Here is a 24963-nt window from a genome sequence, read left to right on the forward strand (position 1 = left end):
CGCTGCAAGAAGGGGGGCAAGTTCCTTTGCGTACTCTGTGTAAAATCGAACTGGTATCCCATCAGGACCAGCGGCCTTTCCTCTTTTGAGCGATTTTAATTGTTTCTCTATCCCTCTGTCGTCTATTTCGATATCTACCATTTTGTCAACTGTGCGACAATCTAGAGAAGGAACTACAGTGCAGTCTTCCTCTGTGAAACAGCTTTGGAAGAAGACATTTAGTAATTCGGCCTTTAGTCTGTCATCTTCTGTTTCAGTACCATTTTGGTCACAGAGTGTCTGGACATTTTGTTTTGATCCACCTACCGCTTTGACATAGGACCAAAATTTCTTAGGATTTTCTGCCAAGTCAGTACATAGAACTTTACTTTCGAATTCATTGAAAGCCTCTCGCATAGCCCTCCTCACACTGCATTTCGCTTCGCGTAATTTTTGTTTGTCTGCAAGGCTTTGGCTATGTTTATGTTTGCTGTGAAGTTCCCTTTGCTTCCGCAGCAGTTTTCTAACTCGGTTGTTGTACCACGGTGGCTCTTTCCCATCTCTTACGATCCTGCTTGGCACATACTCATCTAACGCATATTGTACCATGGTTTTGAACTTTGTCCACTGATCCTCAACACTGTCTGTACTTGAGACAAAACTTTTGTGTTGAGCCACCAAGTACTCTGAAATCTGCTTTTTGTCACTTTTGCTAAACAGAAAAATCTTCCTACCTTTTTTAATATTTCTATTTATGGCTGAAATCATCGATGCAGTAACCGCTTTATGATCGCTGATTCCCTGTTCTGCATTAACTGATTCAAATAGTTCGGGTCTGTTTGTCACCAGAAGGTCTAATATGTTATCGCCACGAGTCGGTTTTCTGTTTAACTGCTCAAGGTAGTTTTCAGATAAAGCACTTAAAAATATTTCACTAGATTCTTTGTCATTTATTTATTTATTTATTTTTAACCGATCCCACAGCCACAAGACCAATTTCATTTGCGAGCTGTGGAAGGTACTTTAGCGTATCTGTTCTTATTTTGTTAATATTTATTGTGTATTCTTGTGTTCTGACATCTTCCATACCCCAAAGGGTCTTTTGTTAGGCAAATAAAGACTGTACTCTAGTGCGTCCCAGTACCACATCTGTGCTACATATAATGTGATACATATCTGATATTCATCGTGAGGGACAGTGAGTATCAATTTTTGTCATTTCTGACTGAACTATACATTACCTAATCAGGAATCAGATGGTGTTCAAATACTGAGCAAAGGAAGCAGTACTCACTGTCATCCCGTATAGTATCAATGAATGGAAACAGGATCATACTACTCACTGGTTTGTGGTTTGCTGTCTCAATTGTTAAGTTTCAGACCAATTGCTAATTAAATAATTCAGTACCCAATACTCTAAGACAACTGGGTCACAAAATATTAGGACATTTCTCTGGAATCATGGGAATTTAGTTTTTAATAGCCAAATAGTGAAACATTGTTTTCTTCATATCAAACTAAAAAAAGTTTATGTACAAGTGATGGATTTAACATGAATAATGACCACTTAATTGTTTTGCAAATAACATAATTTTTCATATTCTCCATTTAAATCAAAATTGTAATTACATTTGCAATTATTGACATTGTTATTGTTACTTTTATTTTTATGGTTTTTCTCTAGATAACACTTGAAAACATTTATAAAGTAAATTATTTGTTGCATGTGCTTTTCAGTGACTAAAAAATTGATGATTAAAAAAATTACCTCTGTATTGTGAAACAGCTTTGGTCACTTTTATATCTTTGCTCTTCTTGGCCTAACACATTTTGCCCTATACATCAAAACTGTAGAAATATACAATTTGCAGTTTCGATCTCTTTGAACTGGATTCTGAATTATAATGTATCAAGTTCTCAGATACTTGACAAAAAAAGGAGGTATATTAAGCAGTTCATTGCAAGCATGTAAATGTGAGAAAAACTTTGACATAAACATAATGGAACTGCCCAAGTCTGTTTTCACTAAGTAGAAAAAAAGAGACAATTGGCTTTCTAAATGTGAAATGTGTCTTATGTGTATTGGGCACTAAGTAATTTTGTAAACACTATAACATAAAACAGACATTTGCAGATACAGTGGTAGCACTCTGGACTCATATTCGAGAACATGATGGTTCAGACCCACACCGGCCATCCTGATTTAGATTTTCCATAATTTCCCTAAATTGCTTCAGGCAAATGCTGGATGGTTCCTTTAAAAGGACATTGCTAACTTCCTTGCCCAACCTTCCATACTCCGATGGGACTGATAGCTTCGCTCTTTATTTGGTCCCCTCCCCGGAATCAGCCAACCAACATTTGATATGGCATAAGAGAATGATTAGTTAACTAATTAATGAATACTAAAAACAGATAGATACAGTTAGCATATAAGTTTTTCACAAGATTGTTGATAAATAGAGTTTTTTTGCATTTGACATACAATGCTTTCATGTGCATTTACCAGTGTTTCTTACAGAAGTTTTGCACTAAAAAAAAAATTTAAAAAAAGAGAGAGAGAAAGAGAGCATAGTTACCACTTCAGTTCCATGAAAAAGTATTAGTTTTGGAAAACAAACATTATCACATTCAAACCTGTCTTCACTTTCACTTACTAGTATCCATGTCTCATTACCTAACTGTGGAAACTTGAGGTTGCAATATGTGGGTATCAGTCTGCAGCTGTTTGCTGCTGATGCTGTTGTGAAAGGGAAGGTGTCAAAGTTGATACAAGATGACTTAGACAAAATTTATAATTAGTGTGATGGATGGCAGCTAGCTCTAAATTAACAGAAATGTAAGTTAATGCAGGTGAATAGGAAAAATAAACCCATAATTTTTGAGTACTTCAGATTAAAGGAAGAGATCAAAGCATTCCAAAGGTGAGCTGCTAGATTTGTCACTGGTAGTTTTGAATGACATAAAAGTATTACATAGACACCTCAGCAACTCAAATGGAAATCACTGGAGGGAAGGCAATGTTCTATTTGAGAACACTACTTAGAAAATTTACAGAACTGCCATTTGAAGCTGACTGCAGAACACTTCTGTAGCCTCCAACATCCATTGCACATAAGGACTATTAAGATATTAGAGAGATTGGGGCTCGTATGGAGGCACATGAACAGTCATTTTCCACTTGATCTATTTATGAGGAACAGAAAGGAAATGACTAGTAGTGGTTCAAGGTACCCTCCACCATGCACCATATTTTGACTTGTGGTATATATATGTAGCTGTAGAAGTCAATATTCTTGGTTGCAAGGGAGTTTTTCCTGTTATCGATCATTTTTGGATCAATCATTAAACAGTTATGGCTGAGTACAGAGAACTACTGAAAAATGGGGAGGGGGAGGGTCCAAAAAAGTAGCTGTTATAAGTAAATCACACCATTGAGAAAGGAATATGGTTAAGTACATGAAAAAAAAACTGGACACCAGAATACAGAAGCATATAATAGTAACTAGAAGGAAATATGATAAAAACAAGATCCTGACGAGGAACAGGTATCTTTATAGCATCTGGTTCATTGTTGCTAACAAGATAATTTGTAGGCTCATTCATGCATGGGATTGGCAACACTGTGACAACTATAAATTTAAGCTAAGCAAATTTGCTCTTATACATCATAAATTAAGACAACAATATTATGAAAAGGAAAGTGGCTACTCACCATACAGCGGAGATGATGAATTGCAGATAGGTACAACAAAAAGACCGTCAAACAAAGCTTCCAGCCAAGCAGGCGTTTATCAGAATAGAGAACACACACACACACACACACACACACACACACACACACACACACACACACACATATGCGCGCGCGCAGACACGCACGCACACACACGCACATGACTGTCAAGGCTAGTCTGACCTTGGCAGCCAGAGACTGTGGTCGTGTGTATGTGTGTGTGTGTGTGTGTGTGTGTGTGTATCTGTGTGTGTCTGTGTGTTATCTAATTCAGTTTGGCCAAAAGCTTTGTTTGACAGTCTTTTTGTCGTACGTACCTGCGACTCAGCATCTCTGCTATATGGTGAGTGGCGACTACTACCCTTCTGAAAAAATTTATTGTACCAAGGAAATGGCATAATTTCTGGATATCTGGGACATTGTATTTTATGGATAGCTGCTATCCTCTGTGTAGTCAGTTCCCTCACTACTAATGGAGTGGCCTAAAAATGTTACCTGCTCCTTATGTAAATTACATTTTTCTTGATTCACTAGAGTGCCATGTGATACTATCACACAGAAGTTATTAATTAAATGTTTCTCATGCTCTTCTGCCAACTTGTCCTCTAAATAACAGAAATGGTAGGCATATCTCTGAATACTGAATCGATAAAATGCTGCCATGCTTGGGGAGCATTCTTATGTCCATATGGTATTAGAACAAATTCAAACAACCCAAAGGGCATATTGATTGCTGTCTTACCTATGATGGGTGGGAACATAGGAACCTGGTGACACACTTTTGCGCAATCCACTACACTGAAAATTTTAGTTCTGGCTAAGGTGTAAGAGAAGTCATGTAGATTCAGTATTGGGACCTATCAGCTATCATTTGGGAACTGAGCACTCTGTAATTACTCCAACACCTGAGCGACCTATCCTTTTTTGGGACTAAATGGATCAGAGAAGACTGTGTGGTGGAGGAAGATCTAATAACTCCTGAATTTAACATGTCTTCTACAATTTTCTTTGCCTTCACAAGTGTGTATAGTGCCAGTTGACATTCTGTACCAAACACTGGGGGCCTGGCCAATCTTTTGAATGTGAAGCCTCGTGTTATGTAAAACTCTGTTCCTGCCCCTGTTAGTCTGTCCTAGCCTTGAATGATCAGTGTTCACACCACTGACTTCATGTTCTTGTTGCTGGTGGTTAGAAGTGACATCTAAGGCCACCATCTCTAGCGTATCTAGTAGCCGCTGTCTTGGCCATTAATGTGATGGAGAGCACCACTGGACCTGCTGTAATGTTTGCTGCCATTGGAATAGAGTGTGCTGCAATTGGGGGTTAGGTGGCTGGGGCACCACCAGCAGTGGCAATGACACTGCTAGAAGATGTGAAGCTTGTACCCATTGGGTAGACTTGCGATGTGTTCGCAGAAGTTCTCAGAAGCGCTGCCTCTCACCTTTAATGCGGTGGTCTTTCTATTGCGGTTAATGAGAATATCGCTGCTGGATGCCTTGCCCTTCATCTTGTGATTGTTGTTGAGTAAGTTGCTGATGAGTGTCATGATCACCTTGATGTATGATACGTTTTAGTGCAGATGAGGCCTCATTCAAATCTTTCAGTTGTAATTCTCGCTGTTTATACATTTTGAATTCCAGTTTGTTTGTCTCATAATGTACATAATATAAATCATTTGATTCAGGTGCAGGAGACATGTCAACATTGTGGTAAAATATCACCATAAGCATAGAATAGCTGGTGTTAACAAACAGCATAATAACAATAAAATTTTGTTATATATACATACAGTAAAATCTAACACCTAACTACCCCTTTTTCAAATTATCATTTCATCCTCTATGAATTCTATTGAATAGTAGTATTTCTCCCACAGAATCTTCTGTAGTATTTTAAAATTTGTGGCTTCATATTACACATGTTTTTACCCATTAACTTGTTATACTGTCATCGCAGTATACTGTGGAGTCCGTGCATATAATTTCAAGCGGTGTTTGGGTAGCATAAAATTATTTTTAGTTCTCGTATTATGTGTGTGGTTAAAATGATCCTCCCCAAATAATTTTTCTCTGCTGTGTAAGAAGATTATAATTTTATAAACATATATGGAGGGAACAGTGTTAGGATATGTAGTTTCCAAAATGATAGGTGACAAGACTCTGTTTGCTGTGCAGCAGATGTATATTGGACAATTTTCTTTCACGGTTTCAGTTTTCCCACTACCTGAACTTCCCCAGGAAATAATGCCATATCTAATAACAGATTTGGAGTAACTAAGAGAAGCAATATTTGTTGCACTCAAGTCAATGCAATCTGCTAGTATTTTCATTGCAAATGCAAAACTGCTTAGTTTATTTAACAGGAAGTCAATATGTGTATTCGAGCCTAAGTTGTTGTCCATATTTAGTCTTAGGAATTTGACCACATCAACTTCTTCCATAAGTTGATTGTTATGTTGTATTTTAAGTTCCACACAATTTGAATGTTTGGTTTTGAAATGTACTGTATGGGGTTTTGCAATGTTCAGTTTCAACCAATTTAAATGCATCCTGTTTTGTAAGGTATCCAGTGCACTTATGACGGAGCTCAGAATTTTTTCTGCATTGTCATCTTCAATTAAAACAGAAGTAGCATCTGCAAATAGAACTGATGGAGAATTTATATTTATGAGTACGTCGTTTACATAGAATAGGAATAGGATTGGCTCCAAACTGGAGCTTTGAGGCACACCTTGTGATACTGTACTCCATTTAGAACAATAATTCACTGCATCTGAAGTGATAGCTACCCTTTGTTTTCTGTTGTGTAAGTATGATGTGAGCCAATTTAGAACATTTTCCTTATCCCGTATTTGTATAATTTGTAGATAAGCAGGTTGCAGTTCATGTAGTCAAACACTTTGGGAGATTGCTGAAGATACCTTCAGCTATACTCCTCTGATCCAATGATTTGCATATCTTTTTGATAAAGTGACTCACTGCATCCAGAGTGTTTTTTCCTGGTTGAAATCCAACTTGGTTACTTATAAGAATATCATTTTTTTTTTTTTTTTTTACAATAAAGTTTTTGATTTGGTTTGCAGCTACTTTCTCTTAACACTTTTGACAGGACTGGAAGAATAGAAATAGGGTGATAGTTTCCCATGTCTTCCCTCAACCCTTTCTTGAACAGAGGTCTGACTTCGCATTTTTCAAAACTTCGGGAAAACATCCCTGTTCAAAAAACTGGTTGAGTATTTTAGTTAGGATCGGTATTATTACATCACACAATGATTTAATCGTTAATGGGTATCCCATCCAACCCAGCAGAGTTTTTATTTTTTAATTATAATGTAACATTGGCCACATCCATTATTGCGACTTTTTTTTAATCTAGAAAATACTCAGCTTATTGGTAGAGCCCAAAGCGATTTACTTTACTGCTACATCAATGTTTGACTTTTTGCACTGATCAAATTGTACAAGCCTGAAATATAATATTTCAGCAGTCGGTATTTGTTGTGACCGCTCCAAGGACTTCAACCACACAGATCATGACCCAAAAACTCAAGTTTTGTGGAACTGGTGGCCTTACACACAGCTGGTCCGAATCATGCATGACAAACAGAATGCAAAGGTTGAGCTGAATAATTTAGACAGCGTCAGAAAAGTATAAAATTTAGTGGCTAGGGTAAAAATTACTAAGGGAGTTACAAAGGGTTCAATTTTGGATCAATTCCTATTCCTTATGCATTTGTGTGATCCATTTAACAAGTAAAGTTGGTACTTCCTGCAAATGATACTAATGTTATAATAAATTTCATTGGAGAGCAAATGATACTAATGTTATAATAAATTCCATTGGAGAGAAAGTAACAGAAGAGTTAGTAAATAATGTTTTCCAGAGAGTTATTAAGTGCCAGAATGAGATGAGATGAGGTACTGGCGGAAGTAAAACTGTGAGGATAGGGCGTGAGTCTTGCATGGGTAGCTCAGATGGTAGAGCACTTGCCCATGAAAGGCAAAGGTCCTGAGGTCGAGTCTCGGTCTGGCACACAGTTTTAATCTGCCAGGAAGTTTCTCTGAAAATGGACTCTCGCTAAATTCTGAAAAAAAAGCACCACACATTCAGTTCTGTACAACAATTAGAGTCATATCAGCAGTTGAAATAGAACATGAGCAGGAGTCTATACATAGGGTAGAATGCTCAAAAGTTTTAGGCATACATATTGATGTAAACTTGAAATGGAGAAAGCACATTACTGAGCTGCTCAAACAATTAAGTTCATTTTATTTTTCTCTTCATATAATTGCTAATCTTGGTAACAAACATATCAACCTCTTGGAATATTTTTGCAGATTTCCACTCAATAATGTCCTATGGAATAATTTTCTGAGGTAATTCATCACTTAGAAAGTACTAATTGCACAAAATTGAGCAGTAAGCATAATATGTGGTGTTTACCCAAGGACATAATGTAAGTACCTCTTCAAAGAGCTAAGAATCTTAATTACACCATCACAACACATATTTTTGCTAAGGAAATTCATCATAACTAATTCATCACAATTTGTGAAAAACAATCATGTATGTTAGGTACAACACTAGAGATAAAAATGACCTTCATTAGCCATTATTAAAGCTGTCAGTGGCTCAGAGGGCTGTCTTGAGGATGTGGTGCCATCTCTCCACCAACCCATGGCTTTGTGCATGATAGGAGGTAGTGTGTATTTTTTTAATACTGCAGATATTGCAGAGGATGGTGAAAAGGGATGATACGAACTGTCAACCCTGATTGATGGTGATAGTGGTCGGGCACCCAAAACGAGCGATCCACAAGCCAATGAAAGCCTTGGCTACGGTCTCGGCATTAATGTTAGGGAGAGGGACAGCCTCGACCCAGCAAGACAAATGGTTGATTGTTGATAAGATATATCTATGGTCCTCCGAAGGAGGAAGAGGCCCGATCAGACCCATATGAACGTGACAGAATCGTCCTGTGGGAATGTTGAGCTTGCCCAGAGGTGGGGAGCTGTGGTGGCTGATCTTGTTGCACTAGCAAGTGACGCAGCTGCATGCCCAGGTTTGACAGTCCCGTTTGATATTCTTCCAAGCAAAACATTCTGACACAAGACGTGTGGTGGATCGAACGCTTGGGTGGGCTAGGTTATGCAGGGCATTGAAAACCTATTGGTGCAGACCGGGTGGGAGCTTAGTGTGTAGGGTGCTGGTCAAAGAATCACACAACACCTGAGGAGAGCCTGAGAATCTTTGTCACTAGCTTGGAAGGAGGTCAGATTGGAAAGATCAACGATGCGGGAAACAGCACTGATCCATGAGAAGAAATCCACAGCGCCATTATCTGGGCCCTTGATGTAATGGACATCCGTTGTGAATCGAGAAACAAGGTCAAAGTGGCGGTAACATTGAGGGGGTGGGTCCGCAGGTGGGTTGAAGAATGCATCTGCCAGTGGTTTGTGATTGGTGAGGACAAAAAATGAATGTCCTTCGACATCGGGGCGGAAATGTTTGATTGCCTTATAAACAGCAAGGAGCTCTCTATTGAATGCAGAATATTTTCTCTGAGCCATAGGTAGTTTCTTGGTGAAGAAATGGAGGGGAGAAACTGTGTTGCCATTGCGTTCTTGCAACACTGCCCCCACCGCGATGTCGCTAATGTCCGTACTGATGAATAACTCAGCTGGGGGGTTGGGGTGGGCAAGTGCCACAGCATGAGCTAAAGAAGTCTTCAGAGCCTTGAAGGCCTCTAGCATCGGAGCAGTCCAAGAGACGAGTTTGATACCAAAGATTGTTTGCCTGATAGCGCATCCATCAGGAGTGCCTGAACAGCGGCGGCAGAAGGCAGATGGCAACGATAGTAATTGAGGGTGCCAAGGAAATGGCGTAGCTCTTTGTAAGTAGCCAGGGGTGGCAGAGATGTGATAGCCTGCACATGAGATTTAGAGGCTGTATTCCGTCAGCGGAGATGGTGTAACCTAGGTAGGAGACTGACGCCGGGTGCAACTGAAGCTTGTCTTTGTAGCCCTTGACACCATTGGAGTTCCAGGTCTGGAGGACCATAAACAGATGATTTTCATGTTCTTTCACTGAACTGCTGAAAACAAGAATGTCATTGGGATAAGCAAATCAAAACTTGAAGTGTCGTAAGATAGAGTCAATGAAACATTACCATGTTTGCGCCACGTTCCTTAGGCCGAATGGCATGAAGTGGTATTGGAATAAACTGAGCGACATGATAACAGCCGTCTTAGGAATGTCTTCCAGTACCACAAGAATCTGGTGGTAGGCGTGTTTACAGTTAATAACACTGAAAATTATGGCTCCTGATAACATATGAGTGAAGTCATTGATGTTCAGCACTGGGTAATCCATGACGGTACGAGTGTTTAAGCATCTGTAATCACTACACATTCAAAAATATCCATTGTGTTTGGGGACAAGGTGGATTGGAGAAGACCAGTTGCTGCCTGAAGGTTGCAGAACACCTGCCGCCAAAAGTTCATTAAACTGCTGCCAGGCCACGTGCAACATGATAGCATTGAGGTGTCAGACCATATGCCTAATGGGAGGGCCAGCAGTGGTAACTACCATGTGTGTCATTCCATCGGTGACGGAAAAAACTGCACATGAGATTGGTTAACGTCCTGGCGCCGAGTCTTCGGACGAGTTGGGCACGACAAGGTGTAGCTGTTAGTGTGAGTGGGGTAAGGTAGCATGAAAGTCACATATTTCTTACGGGAGCGCAGCATGCGCTTGTGTGGAGGGGTGTGCGCACCGGGCCGATTGAAGGGGAAAGGGCGGCGACTGTCCGCTGTTAACCTTGCACTGGACAACTGGCGCGGGCGAGAGCAGCAATGGCATCGCACGTGGCGCCACAATGGCCTCTGAGACATGAAGCCAGTGAGTAATAGAGGGGGCACGTTTATCAACACACGCAGCAGCTGTCCAAGAGGTGGGCGTGGTCACAACTTGTGTGCGACTGTCATTATCAGCACTGTTTGAAACACACGACACTGATTGAGGCGAGCACTGATTTTTCTTTCTCCTGATAATGATGTCCTCCTGGGTTGTCACTGTCTGGAGATCCGAATCGGGGACTACTTTACCTCTGGAATATATTACCCAAGAGGATGCCATCATCATTTAACCATACAGTAGAGCTGCATGCCTCTGGAAAAATTATAGCTCTGGTTTCCCCTTGCTTTCAACTGTTAGCAGTACCAGCACAGCAGGGCCGTTTTCATTGAAGTTACAAAGCTGGATCAGTCATTCAGGCTGTTGCCCCTTCAACTACTGAAAAGGCTGCTGCCTCTCTTCAGGAACCACACATTCTCCTTACATCTAACAGATACCCTTCAGTTGGGGATCATGGACACGCAAGTAAGTGGCTAAATAAGTACAAATGATTTTTAATTTACAAAGATCACTACAGCAACAGCAGTGCTTGAGGGGAGTGGCGGCTGGGTAGGAGTAAGTAGTAGGCTGGGGTGGGGAGGGGTAGGGACAGTAGGGTAGGGGTGCGGGACAGTGAAGCCCTGCTAGGGAGGATGCAGGGACAAGGTGGAGAGAGAGTAGGGCAGCTAGGTCCAGTCAGGAGCTTAGATGGGGGGCTGGGGAGGGGTGGGATGGGGTGGGGTGCATTTAGTGGAAAAGGAGAGAAGTAAAAGGACTGGGTGCATTGGTGGAATGAAGGCGGTGTAGTCCTGGAATAGGAACAGGGAATGGGATGGATGAGTGAGGACAATGACTAACAAAGGTTTGGGCCAGGAGGGTTATGGGAATGTAGGATATATTGCAGGGAGAATTTCCACATGTACAATTCAGAATAGCTGGGGTTGGTGGGTAGAATCCATATGGCACAAGCAGTGTTGTGTTGGGCAGTATGCTCAGCAACAGGGCGATCCACTTACTTCTTGGCCACAGTTTGTTGGTGGCCATTCATGTGGACAGATAGCTTGTCAGCTGTCATGCCCATATAGAATGTATCACAGTGGTTGTCACTTAGCTTGTAGATCACATGACTGGTTTCACAGGTAGCCCTGCCTTTAATGGGGCAGGTGATGTTTACTCGAGAAGGTGGTGGTGAGAGAATGTATGGAAAAGGTCTTGCATCTAGGTCTGTTACAAGGATGTGAGCCATGAACCATGTGGTGAGGGGGTTGGGAGCAGAGGTTGTGTAGGGATGGACAAGTATATTTTGTAGTTTTGGTGGACATCAGGATACCACTGTGGGAGGGACGATAAGGATAGTGGGCAGGATATTCCTCATTTCAAGGCATGATTATGGGTAGTCAAAACCCTGGTGGAGAATGTAATTTAGTTGCTCCAGTCCTGGGTGGTATTGAGTTACAAGGGAAATGGTCCTCTGTAGGCAAACAGTGAGACTTTGGTAGATGGTGGGACACTGGGAAGATATGGCATGGGAGATTGGTTTTTGTACAAAGTTGGGAGGATAATTACAGTCTGTGAAGGCTTCAGACCCTCGGCATATTTCGAGAGGGACCACAAGTGTGTCTTCAATCAAACTGTCCACCTTGGTAGCTGGGTGATCAGTGCAACGGAATGCCATGCTAAGGGCCCCATGTTCAATTCCCGGCTGGGTCAGAGATTTTCTCTACTCAGGGACTGGGTGTTGTGTTGTCTTCATCATCATCATCTTGTCCCCATCAACGTGCAAGCTGCCAAAGTGGTGTCAACTCAAAAGACTTGCACCAGGTGAGCGGTCTATCCAATGGGAGGCCCTAGCCACATGACATTTCATTTCATATCAGTGAAACTGAACAAGTGAGTGGTTTAGGGTTCTGGGTATTTAGGAAGGATTCCTCTAGATGGCTCACGAATAGTTGGCATAGGGTGGTGTCACGCTGGTGCCCATAGCCATAACCCGAATGGGTTTGTAGGTAATGCTTTCAAAGAGGTAATTTTAAGTGAGGATATAGTTGGTCATAGTGACTAGGAAGGAGGTTGTTGGTTTGGAATCCATTGGGGGTTTGGAAAGATAGTGTTCAATAGAGGTAAGGTCATGGGTATTAGGAATGTTAGCGTAAAGGGAGGTGGCATCAATAGTGATGAACAGGGCATCGTGTGATAAAGGGACAGGAACTGTGGAGAGTCGGTGGAGAAAATGTTTGGTATCTTTTATGCCCAGCCCAGAACCTCTCCCCAGAGTCCATCTCTCTACTCAACCCTACCACTTCCTGTGCTCCTACCTAGTCGCCTTGACCAACTATCCTCACCCACAATTACTTCTCCTTTCAAGGCATTACCTACAAACAGATCTGGTGTACAGCAATGGGCACCTGCATTACACCATCCTATGCCAACCTATTCATGGGTCTTTTAGAGGAATCCTTCCAAATTACCCAGAATCCTAAACCCCTTACCTGGTTCAAATTCATTGATGACACCTTTGCATTCTGGATTGAGGGTGAGAACACTCTATCCACATTCCTCCAGAATTTCAACAACTTCTTCCCCATTTGCTTCACCTGGTCCTACTCAACTCAACAAGCCACCTTCCTAGACATTGACCTCCACCTCAAAGGTGGCTAAACCAGTACCACTGTCCTTATCAAACCTGCAAACCACCAGTAATACCTCTACTTCAACAGCTTCCACCCGTTTCATACCAAGAAGTTCCTTCCATGCAGCGTAGCCACCCATGGTCATTTCATCTGCAGTGACAAGCTGTCCCTCTCGAAATATACTGAAGGTCTCACTAAAGCCTTCACAGACCATAATTATCCTATCTCGTGTGTCATTCTCCCATATCTTTGCATGTTATTTCCTGCACCTATCCTGTGCCACATGATGTTGTATCTTGTCTACGACCCCCTTCGTCCAAATCTCCCATCTTTTTCTGTCCTATGCCAGTTCGCGCCCATTAATTCCACCCCATCCAGTCACATCTGCTGACCCCCTTCTTCACACTTATCTAGCCTCAGACCTGCTGCCCACAGTAACATGTTTTTTTATTATTTATATCTTTTCTTTGATCTCATTGTGACTTCACTCCAATTTTAGTGAGTTCTTTGCTTTCGCCATAGTCGGCTTCCTCCTGTTTCACCTAGTTTCCCCTTTTTCATTCATTTCCTCCCTCTCATGATTTTTTCCACATATTTGGGTGTATTTTTGCGGATTTTTTCAGATGTTATTCTATGTTATTTAGTATTTTTTTGCACTTTTTCACCATCATGGATCTTTGCTCCTTTCATCTGCAGTTTTAGTTACATAGAAGTCCCATTGACAAGTAATGTTTATTGCCAGGCAGATGGTGCTCGATGTTGTGCTGTATACCTGTATGTTAGCTGAGTATAGGCATAAGGCCAATCTTGGTTGAAATATCAGCGTGCTGCCCACTGGGAGTAACCTTATGTCTAACTTTGTATCCACTAGAGACTACATTTGGATGGTGAGGTCAAGAATGGAGAGATGTGTGCGTGGCAGTTTAGGTGGAGTATCCTGTACCCATGTGATACCGGAGTGGCATAAATGGTTATAGTCATTAGGACAGGTCAGGCTGTGTTATTCGATCCATTGTTGGTGTTTGGGCAATATCTGCAGGGGAGTTCTGCACAGTTACAACGTCAAGAATGCACTACTAGTCTCTCCTTTATCTCCTCCAACAATCCTCCTCCTGGGATGTCAGAGAGGTTTTGACCTCTCAGAGCTCTCAGTATTCCTACTGCTGCTGCCTGATACCTTAAAATGGGTGGCAGATATTGCCAGCTTTAGAAGTAGTCCAGTAGTTGCTGATCTGAATATAGTACTGTTTTTAAGTTAAAAGCTAATTTCAAATTATCAGTCTTCAGAGGATTTATAATGTAAAAAGAGTTTAAAGTAAACTTATCGCATTAACCTCTGCGTGCAAACCCATCAATCCAACATAATTTTCTGTTTTATTTTCTACATTATTATTCTTGCTATCAATTCTTTCTTTTATCAAATAGCATAGCATCATTGACATTATCGTATATTATTGACTCAGTTTTTTTTTACCATAACACAAATTAATTCAGGAATGTAAAAACTCTTCAACAGAAAATGTTTTTCGAAACATGACATTTGAAGATTATCCTTAGCACAATTATGATTTCATGATGAATTCTGTGGCCTTACACAGAAATTATTTGAGCTTGGATTAGAGAGACATAAAATACGTCTAGAAGAAATGCAACAGTTTACCAAATGTGTGGATGAAGCAAAAGAAAACAATGCTCAAGAAACTGAAGAGTATGTACCTTCCCTTATCCAATTATGTAGTTTTTGCAGTTAGAGGATATACTCATCACCTTCCATTTTTCTTGTATGTATCCTGAGAATAATGCGTTTCCATATGATACTGAATAAAAGTTATAATTTGCCCAAAGTTTCAAACTAATAGCATAAACATTTGTAGTTTTTCCATTAATTCAGAAATGATGTTTAGCCTTTATGAAGGTATAAAAAAATCATCATTAACTATCAAAGACCCAATAGAATATTTCCAAATGTTCCATTACTTTTCAGTAATTGCATTTCATAATGCTACTTACTTATTTCCCTCAAATAATTCACTGTTGATTTCAAACTATATAGGATACAATTTTGTTTTACCTTAGTTAATCCTGAGCATATAAAAGTGCCTACCAATGTTCAGCCTCTCTCAGCTGAACTGAACGTTTTACATGTGTACGTATCCAGGATTCCCCGATTCGAAACAAGTGCTGCAGCACTACACTCCAAGTTCCGGTCGAAATCACTGCAGTACTTATAAAGCCGATGTTATAGTGTTCAACATGAATTTGTATCAGCACTTTGACACTGCATATATTACATACGGACAAGTCAAAACAGGATGGAATAATGACAGTCTTATGGAAACAATGGAGATGTTGAGTTGCACACAGGTGCAACAAAAAGACTACTAAACATGTAAGTTTTTGGCCATAAGGACTTCTGCTGAAATAGACAAAATAAATACGCACATTAACACAGACACAGCTCACACCTATGCTGGGGCCAAACTGAGTCTGGTCATGTGTGCGTGTGAACTGCATTTGCATGACTGTGTGTGCGTGTGTGTGTGTGTGTGTGTGTGTGTGTGTGTGTGTGTGTGTGTGTGTTGTCTATTTTGGAGGAAGACCTTCTGACCTAAATCTTACTTGTTTAGTAGCCTTTTAGTTGTGCTTGCATACAAGTCAACATCTCCTCTATAGGCTAAGTATCCATCTATCTTTCATAATATTGTCAGTGTCGATTTCAATATTCATGAGTCTGTAAAGAACAAATTTATATTTCATCATATATACAGCAGTGTTACCACATTAAAAAAGCATATTGCTATTCTGTTTTCACCTTCTGAGTAGTTATTTATAATTTCAGCTGTAGCTATTAGAAATACATAAAGGCATATACATCATGTAATAAAACAAACTGTAACACAACCCTCTTTCTCATTATTGAAATGTACAATATCCTCCATTTACCAGTCAGATTTGGGTTCTGTTCCACTTTTAAATTGCACAGACAATAACTCAAATAACCATGTTTAATTTCTAAATACTATATTTCCAGTAATTTTTATTTTCTGTCAAATATCAATATTTTTGTAAAAATAGAGAAACTCCTGAAAGTGATTTTCCCAGGCATTGAAGACACCTGTTAAATGCAAACTAAAATATTTGTTTTTAATTACAATGTACAATTACAGTTACTACTAAAACATCACTCATGAATTATGTAAAATAAGTTTTTGTTTGTATCAAGATCAATAACAAAGCAATGTAGAAAGTTGCTTACAAAGTTTGGTACATATATTCAAAAAATGGAAAATCCAGGATGGGATGTAACAACATTATGAAAGTGTGGCTTCAGCTACCATAAACTACAGCTGTGTGTGTGTGTGTGTGTGTGTGTGTGTGCGTGTGTGTGATCTATTTTTAACAAAGGACTTATGAGCCGAAAGCTTTATTTGTGACAGTCTTATTGTTGTGCCTATCTGCGACTCAGCATCTCCTCTATATGGCGAGTGGCAACTTTCCTTTTCATAATACTGTTTCACTCCATCTTGGATATTCCATTGTTTGAAGCATCACAATCAGATACCTGTATGTCTACATAGACAACAAAACGAAAAATGTCGTGATGCAATCAGATCGAATAACACAGTCTGTGCTGGGAACAGAAAGTTGGCCATAATTAGGAATTAATAGCAGTACGAACCTAAATTCTGAAATTTGGAATACATGTATCTCACAAAGATAGCAATTATGCATACCTTAATGCACTGGTTGAGGACCAATAAGCTGATCATAAATTCTGAAAAATCTGTGGCTGTTAACTTCCACATCACACATACCTCCATCCTGCAAACCTTGTTTTCACTGTCAAAAGAAAAAATGCGTTGAAAGTTAGTCATACAAAATTTCTAGGCATTCATGTTCAGGCAGATATGAAGTGGGAGGTGCACCTAAATAATTTAAATAAGAGACTAGATTCACTAGCATATGCTGTTAGGATCCTCACTCAGAATACAAGCTGCTTCTCATCAGTGCTGACAACGTGCCATTGTAGTATACAGTTGCTACTTATGCATGGAAAAATTTTTTGGGAGAATTCCACAAATTCTACAAAACATTGAACATGCAGAAAAAATTATGATGGTGATAAAAAAATCTAAATGCAACTATTCCTGTAGACCCATTTTTTAAACTCTCAGTATATTGCCTCTGCTTTGCTTGTTTATACATGAAATACTAATTTTCACGAATAGGAGCATCTTAAAGAAAGGAAAATCTCTTCAGACACAATCATGATATACACACTTATGAAACTAGGCAGAAGATGAACCTACACATGAACACAGTAGATACAAACTTACGCAAAAGGGGAGTGTATCATATACATTATATGACCGTTTGCCTTCTTACCTACAATGCATACCAACATTAAATGCATTTAAAATAAAGTTAAAACAGTTCCTGCTTGACCACTGCTTCTATTCTTTATCCAAATTTATATAATACCGTAATAAGTAAGCCTCATTTACCAAATTTTACTAATTCTCAAGTCATAATATAGTTTACATTGTGCTTCTCATAACATCTCACTTAATAACTGCTATTATCACACGTAGAAGCAATGTGGTACACCAACCTACATTATTATGCATTTTGATTGTGTCAAAAATGTAGTCAAAATGACTACTGTATTGTAAATTAACTAGGTTTACCACTGTCCTATATCACATGTACAAACAATGGACTGAAATGATTCTTGCAAATAAACATAAGCATAAACAACTCCAATGTCAGTAGCGTTTTCATTGTTATAAATAAGTCAGTAACAGTTATGGAGGATATTACAGATCCTCACTATTAAACAATTTTGGTGAATTTAAGCATCAGGTTGGGGGGGGGGGGGGGGTGAATGTGGGTGGTTTTATAGGCCACCTGTCTTTGGAGCTGTTGTGGTGCCTCAATGAAAAAAATCACAGATAAATTTCATACTCATACTGAGCAGTTAGTTGCGTGAACAAATCGTTAGAACATTGTCTTGGATCACCTGATCAGACTTGAAAATTTCAATTTAATTAACTTAGAGAGTGGGATGGGTGACTATAAGGCTATAAAGTCAAATTACTACATAAAGCTACTTGCAGGGAAAGCAGATGATAGACTGAGATTCATTGGAAGAACCCTAAGAGAATGCAATTCACTCACAAAAGAGGGAATATAAAAAATATATGCTCAACCCATCCTTGAGTATTCATCAGCCTTGGACACTTACCTGCTAGGATTGAAGAACCAAACAAGAGCTACACATATTGTCACAGGTTTTTTTAGTAAGCATGAAAGACTCCTGAAAATGCTCATCCAACTCTAGTGGTAATTACTACAAGAAAGCCATGGATTACAGAGAAGTTCACTTTTAAAATTCAGACAATGTACATTCCAAGAAGTGTCAAACAATATATTACTTTCTCCCACATGCATCTTGCAAAGTGGCCATCACAGTAAAATCTGATAAACTGAAGCTCTCACAGAGGTTTGGGTACAGCTTTTGTTCCTATGTACCATTCACATGTGTAAAAGAGAAAGGAGAAATGACAGTGGTATGTCAAGCATAGTCTGCCACACACATCGGAATGCATATTATAGATTAGTAGTGCCAATTTTGGCAGAAGGTGTATAATTTAGGAGGAAAGGGGACCACTCACCAAATAACAGGTGGAGTGGGGAGGGGCAGAGAGAGAGAGAGAGAGAGAGAGAGAGGGAGGGAGAGAGAGAGGGGGGGAGGGAGAAAGAGAGACAGAACCTTCAGGGGAAGAGGGAGGGGGGGGGGAGGCAATCATTGGTAAAGGATTTTTTTCAAAAGCTAGCAAAGTTTTTATTCTCCTTTGTTAGTGCCCATCAATGACTCATTGCTTATGCTATTCAGTGCACGGTCTCCTTTTCTCCTAAATTATTTGCTTAGCACAGATGTAGCTATAAATGTATTGCCAGTGATAGATGTGATTCAGGACTGCCAGTTTTTAATGGTTTTTGTAGAGGATGTTTTTCATTTGAATTAATGTTCACATTATACAAATTTGTATAGTCAAATAATGTTTAGGTATGAAACACAAGTTATAAAAAGACAATGGGAGTATATAAAGAGATGCATCAAGATTAAGTAGTAAATGTAGACCCATGGGTGACTAACATAAGAATAGTTTTCAATGTTCACATTATTTGCTTATTAGGCAAGTTAAAGAACATATCGTTGTTGTCACAGGATCCTGCAGGTGTCCCTGCATCTCGCATCTCTACATTTACATCTACATCTGTAGCTATACTCTGCAACCCACTGTGAGGTGCATGGCAGAGGATATGTTCCATTGTACCAGTTAGGGTTTCTACCTGTTCCATTCATGTATGGAGTGTGGGAAGAGCAATTGTTTGAATATCTCTGTGCATGTAGTAATTATTCTAGTCTTATTCTCATGATCCCTATGTAAGCAATACACAGTTTGTGGCTGATGTACCATCCGTGCACAAAGTTTGTCATGCGTTGCTATTAAATATGTCTTAATTCCCACATCATCGCTTTTATCATTTGCTCAATTTGCTATTTGTGCACCAATATTTGGCAATCAGTTAGGTCCTGATCTGTGTTAACTTTGTAATCCCACTCCCATGCTTAAGAAGAGTGTTTACTGGTCGTGCGCATGGGCAGTGATTTCGATAGCCATGCATGTGAGCAGCCTGCGGTGCCACAATTCAGTGGAGAGCCTGTGACCATCGTACGTTGGCTGGGGCAAGGCAGCACACACAGGGTTAAGATAAGTATTATTATTGACTTGGTACATATGTACCGTGTATTTGTAAAAAGTTTTAATGGGGTCTTGCCGCTGTATGTGTTGATTTTAGCCTTTGACTATGCCTATACAGGCAAGCTGTTTTATATTTGTTCTGAAGAAGGCATGGTTACCCACGCTGAAACCTAGGTAAACACCAGGTAGTTTGTGCAATCGAGACAAAGTTATCATAATTATTTCGATACTTACAATTGCTGATGCGCTGCCATGTGGAAAGTTCTTGGATTGTAATATATTCCTAGAATAATCAGTTAAAGCTGGTTCTTGAAATCTTATTAATAGAATTTCTCAGGAAAGTTTACGTCTATCTTCAATAGTCTTCTAGTTCACTTCCATCAGTATCTCTGTGACTGTCTTCCACAGATTAAACAAACCTGTGACCTTTCATGCTGCCTTTCTCTATATTTGTTCGAGGTTACCCGTTGGTCCAATCTGATAGGGGTAACACACACATGATCAATATTCTATAACTGGTTGTACGAGTGATTTTTAAGCAATCTTGATTGCAGTTCTCTTGTATTCTACCAATAAACTGAAGTCTACCATCTGCTTCACCCACGACTGAACCTATGTGATCATTCCATTTCATATCCCTACAGAGTGTCGCACCCATGTATTTGTATGAGTTGGCTGATTCCAACAGTGACTCATTGACATTACATCATTTTAGTCATAGGGTACTACAGAGCACTATGTTTTCTTTTTTTCTTGTTTTTGTTTTGCAAAGTGCAAAATTTTACATTTCTGAACATTTAAAGCAAGTTGCCAATCTGTCCACCACTTTGAAATCTTATCAGATCTGACTGAATATTTATGCAGCTTCTTTCAGGCAGTACTGCATCATAGATAACTTCATCATGTGCAAACAACCTGATTTTACTATTAATATTGTTTGCAAGGTCATTAATGTGCAACACAATTAGCAAGGGTCCCACCACACTTCCCTGGGGCACACTCGAAGCTATTTCTACATCCAACAATCACTCTCCATTCAAGATAACATGCTGTGTCCTCCCTACCAAGAAATCCTCAATCCAGTTACATACTTTGTCTGATAACCTATATGCTTGTACTTTTAGCAATAAGTGTAGATGCATTACTGAGTCACGTGCTTTCCTGAAATTGAAGCGTACTGCCCCTACCAGACTGCCTTGAGTCCATGTCTTTCAGGATGTTGCATGAGAAAAGTGCAAGTTGGGTTTTGCATGATTGATGTTTCCACAGTCCATGCTGGTTGGCAAGAAGGAGGTCATTCCTTTCAAGATAACTCATTATCTTCAAACTCAGAAAATGTTTCAAGATTCTACAATAAATTGATGTCAAGGACACTGGATGGTAAATTTGTGAATCACTTCTACCAGCCTTCTTGTAGTTGTGTGTGACCTGTTCTTTCCTCAAAGAAATGGGTACAGTTTTTTGTTTGAGGGATCTATGCTAAAAAAGAGGGGCTAACTTAGCCACAAATGCAGTATAGAATCTGGCAGGGATTCCATTGGGGCCTGGAGCTTTGTTCAATTTTAATGATTTCAGCTGTTTCTCAACACCACTGACACTAAAACTTATTTCATTCATCTTTGTAGTATGAGGATTAAATTAGGGCAATTCTCCTGGTTTTTCCCAGAGCTTCAGCTTTCGCTTTAGTACCCTTAAGTTCAGTTCCTGTTTCATTCGCTATGGACTGAACACTAACTTTGGTGCCACCAACAGTCTTTACATACTACCATAATTTCTTTGGATTCTGTGAAATGTCATTTACAATACAGGGTGTTTTAGAATGAATATACCAGTTTTAAGGCATTGTAGCATTTATCACATTCCACTTACAATTATAAACAGTACATCAAATGAAAGAGCAACTCACACAGTTTTTCTAACAAGTGTTGAATGTGAGGAGTATTTGTCACACATTGAGCCGATAGGGGAGTTCTTCCCAAACCTTAATCAGTGTGTCAGGAGTAATTGTTGCAATAATGCTGTTTTTAAACTCGAGTTGATACATGATTCCTTACGAACCTTGAAATGAAAAAATTGCATGACGTCTGATCGTGTATGAAGGTGGAGGTCAAGTGGATAGCATCATCTTGCTGTCAAATAAAGTTCTGTTCAACTTATTCCAATTGAGGAAAGGGCCATAGTTGTAGTGTGTCAAGATAACAAACGCCAGCCACAGTTGCTTCACCGAAAAAGAAAGTCTCAAAAATTTTTTGCCGGATATGGCACAAGAAACATTCAATTTAGGGGAGTCTCATTGTGACTGTATCATCTTGTGGGGGTTTGCTTACCCCCAGATGTTTACATAATACATTGCCAATTTCCACTTACAGGAAATGTCAATTTGTCACTGAGGATGACACGATCCAGAAAATCTTTGTTGTCAGGCAGTAATCTTTGGTCTGCATAATAGGCATGTAAACTGTAGTCATAGGCTTTAGAGCTTGTAATATCTGCAAAAGGTAAGGATTTAGTTATAAGCATCTCTTTAAAAGTCTCTACACAGACATCAGTGGAATTGCTAATTCACTGCAAGCCTTCTGAACTGGTTTCTTGGAGCTACACTTGAAAGACTCTCACTTGTTCAACACATTCTCCAGTCACTCTTGGTCATTTCATGCTCCTTCCTTTGCATGCAGGTCCACAAACAAAACTGTTGGAGTTGCTCTTTAATTTGACATATTGGTTATAATTGTAAGTTGACTGTAATAAATGATACAAAGCCTTAAGACCCATATAGCCATTTAGAAACATCCTGTATTGTGCTACAGTAGTCACTGCAGGCATCATGCATGGCTCTCTTGACAGCCAAATGAGTTTCATTCAGCATCTCTCTATCTATAGCCCTATGCTTTGTTTTCCACCTATTATGCCATAATCTCTGTTCCTTTACAGTGACTGTATATCATGGAGGTTCCTTCCCATTGTGAACTGTGCTACCTGGTACATATTTATACAGTACATGGTCAACTATTCTTTTTAACTTGAACCAGTATTCCTCTACATGCTCCTGCCCTGTGCTGAAAGTTTCAAGTTCCTCATTGAGATATGACATAACTGGTTTTTATCTTGTTTACTGAACATATATATCATTCTGTTTGTTTTAGTTGTCCTTTGTACTTTGGTAATCATTGTTGCCACAGCAACATCATGGTCACTGATACCAGTTTTCATGTGGACATCCTCACAGAGGTCAGGTCTGTTTGTTGCCATTAGAACCAATATTTTTCCATCATAAAGTGTGGTTCATAACTGTCTGTTCTAGATAGTTTTCAGAGAAGGCTTTGTGGAATGTCTAATCACAAAATCCTTCAATCTCATCGTTCTTGCTCACCTCTTCTATTTCTCCTCTCCCCATCACTTCTTGGATAAACAATCCATAGTGTTCCTCTATTTTTTCTAACAGAGATGCTGCTATGAAAGAACACTCTTTGTGTATCTCTCTTCTTCTTTTCAGCTTATTCTAAAAATTCTGCCACTGAATAGAAGTAGTGATCTAATAAGAGTGCCCTTAGGGATTTATAAAACTGTGAAAATGAGGAAACAACTTTTATTCTTTGTGGCAGACTATTGTACATTTGTATAGCACCATTGTAGTGGAGGTTTCAAAGGTGATTATCATTACTGGCTGGATATAGTCCTTGTCTTTTTGCCTGGTATTATGTTTACACACATCAAAGCTTTATTTACCTCTTTTAAATTCATTCTTACATATTTACAAGTTTCTAGAGTAAAAATGCAACAGAGTGGGATTAACAAAGACTTCTGCAAGAGGGGTCTACAGGAATATGTTTGTTGTGCATGGTACATTGCTCTTATACAGAGTGTATATGTCCCGGGACAACCAGGAAATCTGGGAAAAACTGGGAATTTTTTCATCTGGGAGAAAACCGGGAAAAACCCTAGAATTTTTCATTTTTTAGCTTTCAGTTAAATTTTTGTAATTTTGACTGGTAAGAATTGATTCTCTAGCAAAGAAAGTTACTGTATCTTGCTAATGGAGAATGATACTGCAGCAATAAAATATAAACGAGAGGGAAAAAATAAAACTTTAGTGGCAAAGGAAATGCTCAATTTACAACAACGAAACACCATGCACCACAAGTGTCTGCAAATAGCAAAAATGAAGCAGGTAAAAGGGAATACAAATGTCTCAAAAATGAGATCAACAGGAAGTGCAAAATGGCTAAGCAGTGATGGCTAGTGGACAAATATAAGGATGTAGAGGCGAATATCACTAGAGGTAAGATAGATACTGCCTACAGGAAAATTAAAGAGACCTTTGGAGAAAAAGGAACCACTTGCATGAATATAAATAGCTCAGATGGAAACCCAGTTCTAAGCAAAGAACGGAAAGCAGAAAGGTGGAAGGAGTATATAGAGGGTCTATGCAAGGCTGATGTTCTTGAGTACATGTAGATGAAGATGAAATTGGAGTTGATACTGCAGTTGATACTGCGTGAAGAGTTTAACAGAGCACTGAAAGACCTAAGTCAAAATAATGCCCCGGGAGTAGACAACATTCCATTAGAAATACTGACAGCTTTGGGAGAGCCAGGTGTCACAAAACTCTGCCATCTAGTGAGCAAGATGTATGAGACAGGTGAAATACCCTCAGACTTAAAGAAGAATATAATAATTCCAGTCCCAAAGAAAGCAGGTGTTGACAGATGTGAAAATTACTGAACTATCAGTTTAATAAGTCACGGTTGCAAATTACTAACACTAATTCTTTACTGATGAATGGAAAAACTGGTAGAAGCCAACCTCGGGGAAGATCAGTTTGGATTCCATAGAAATGTTGGAACACGTGAGGCAATACTGACCCTTCGAATTACCTTAGAAAATAGATTAAGGAAAGGCAAACCTACGTTTCTAGCATTTGTGGACTTAGAGAAAGCTTTTGACAATGTTGACT

General features: G+C 39.4%; 1 protein-coding gene across 1 annotated transcript in view; it reads left to right on the top strand.

Annotated features, from left to right (window-relative positions):
• The window catches only part of LOC126289265 (dynein regulatory complex subunit 3-like), a 172264-nt gene that overhangs the window by 61511 nt on the left and 85790 nt on the right, over nt 1-24963 (top strand). Inside the window, exon 5 of the mRNA XM_049984901.1 lies at nt 14810-14947. Coding sequence (XP_049840858.1) covers nt 14810-14947 — 138 coding nt within the window. The remainder of the gene's footprint in view (nt 1-14809; nt 14948-24963) is intronic.

This window comes from Schistocerca gregaria, chromosome 1, assembly GCF_023897955.1.
Source record: "Schistocerca gregaria isolate iqSchGreg1 chromosome 1, iqSchGreg1.2, whole genome shotgun sequence".
In the NCBI taxonomy this organism is placed as follows: domain Eukaryota; kingdom Metazoa; phylum Arthropoda; class Insecta; order Orthoptera; family Acrididae; genus Schistocerca; species Schistocerca gregaria.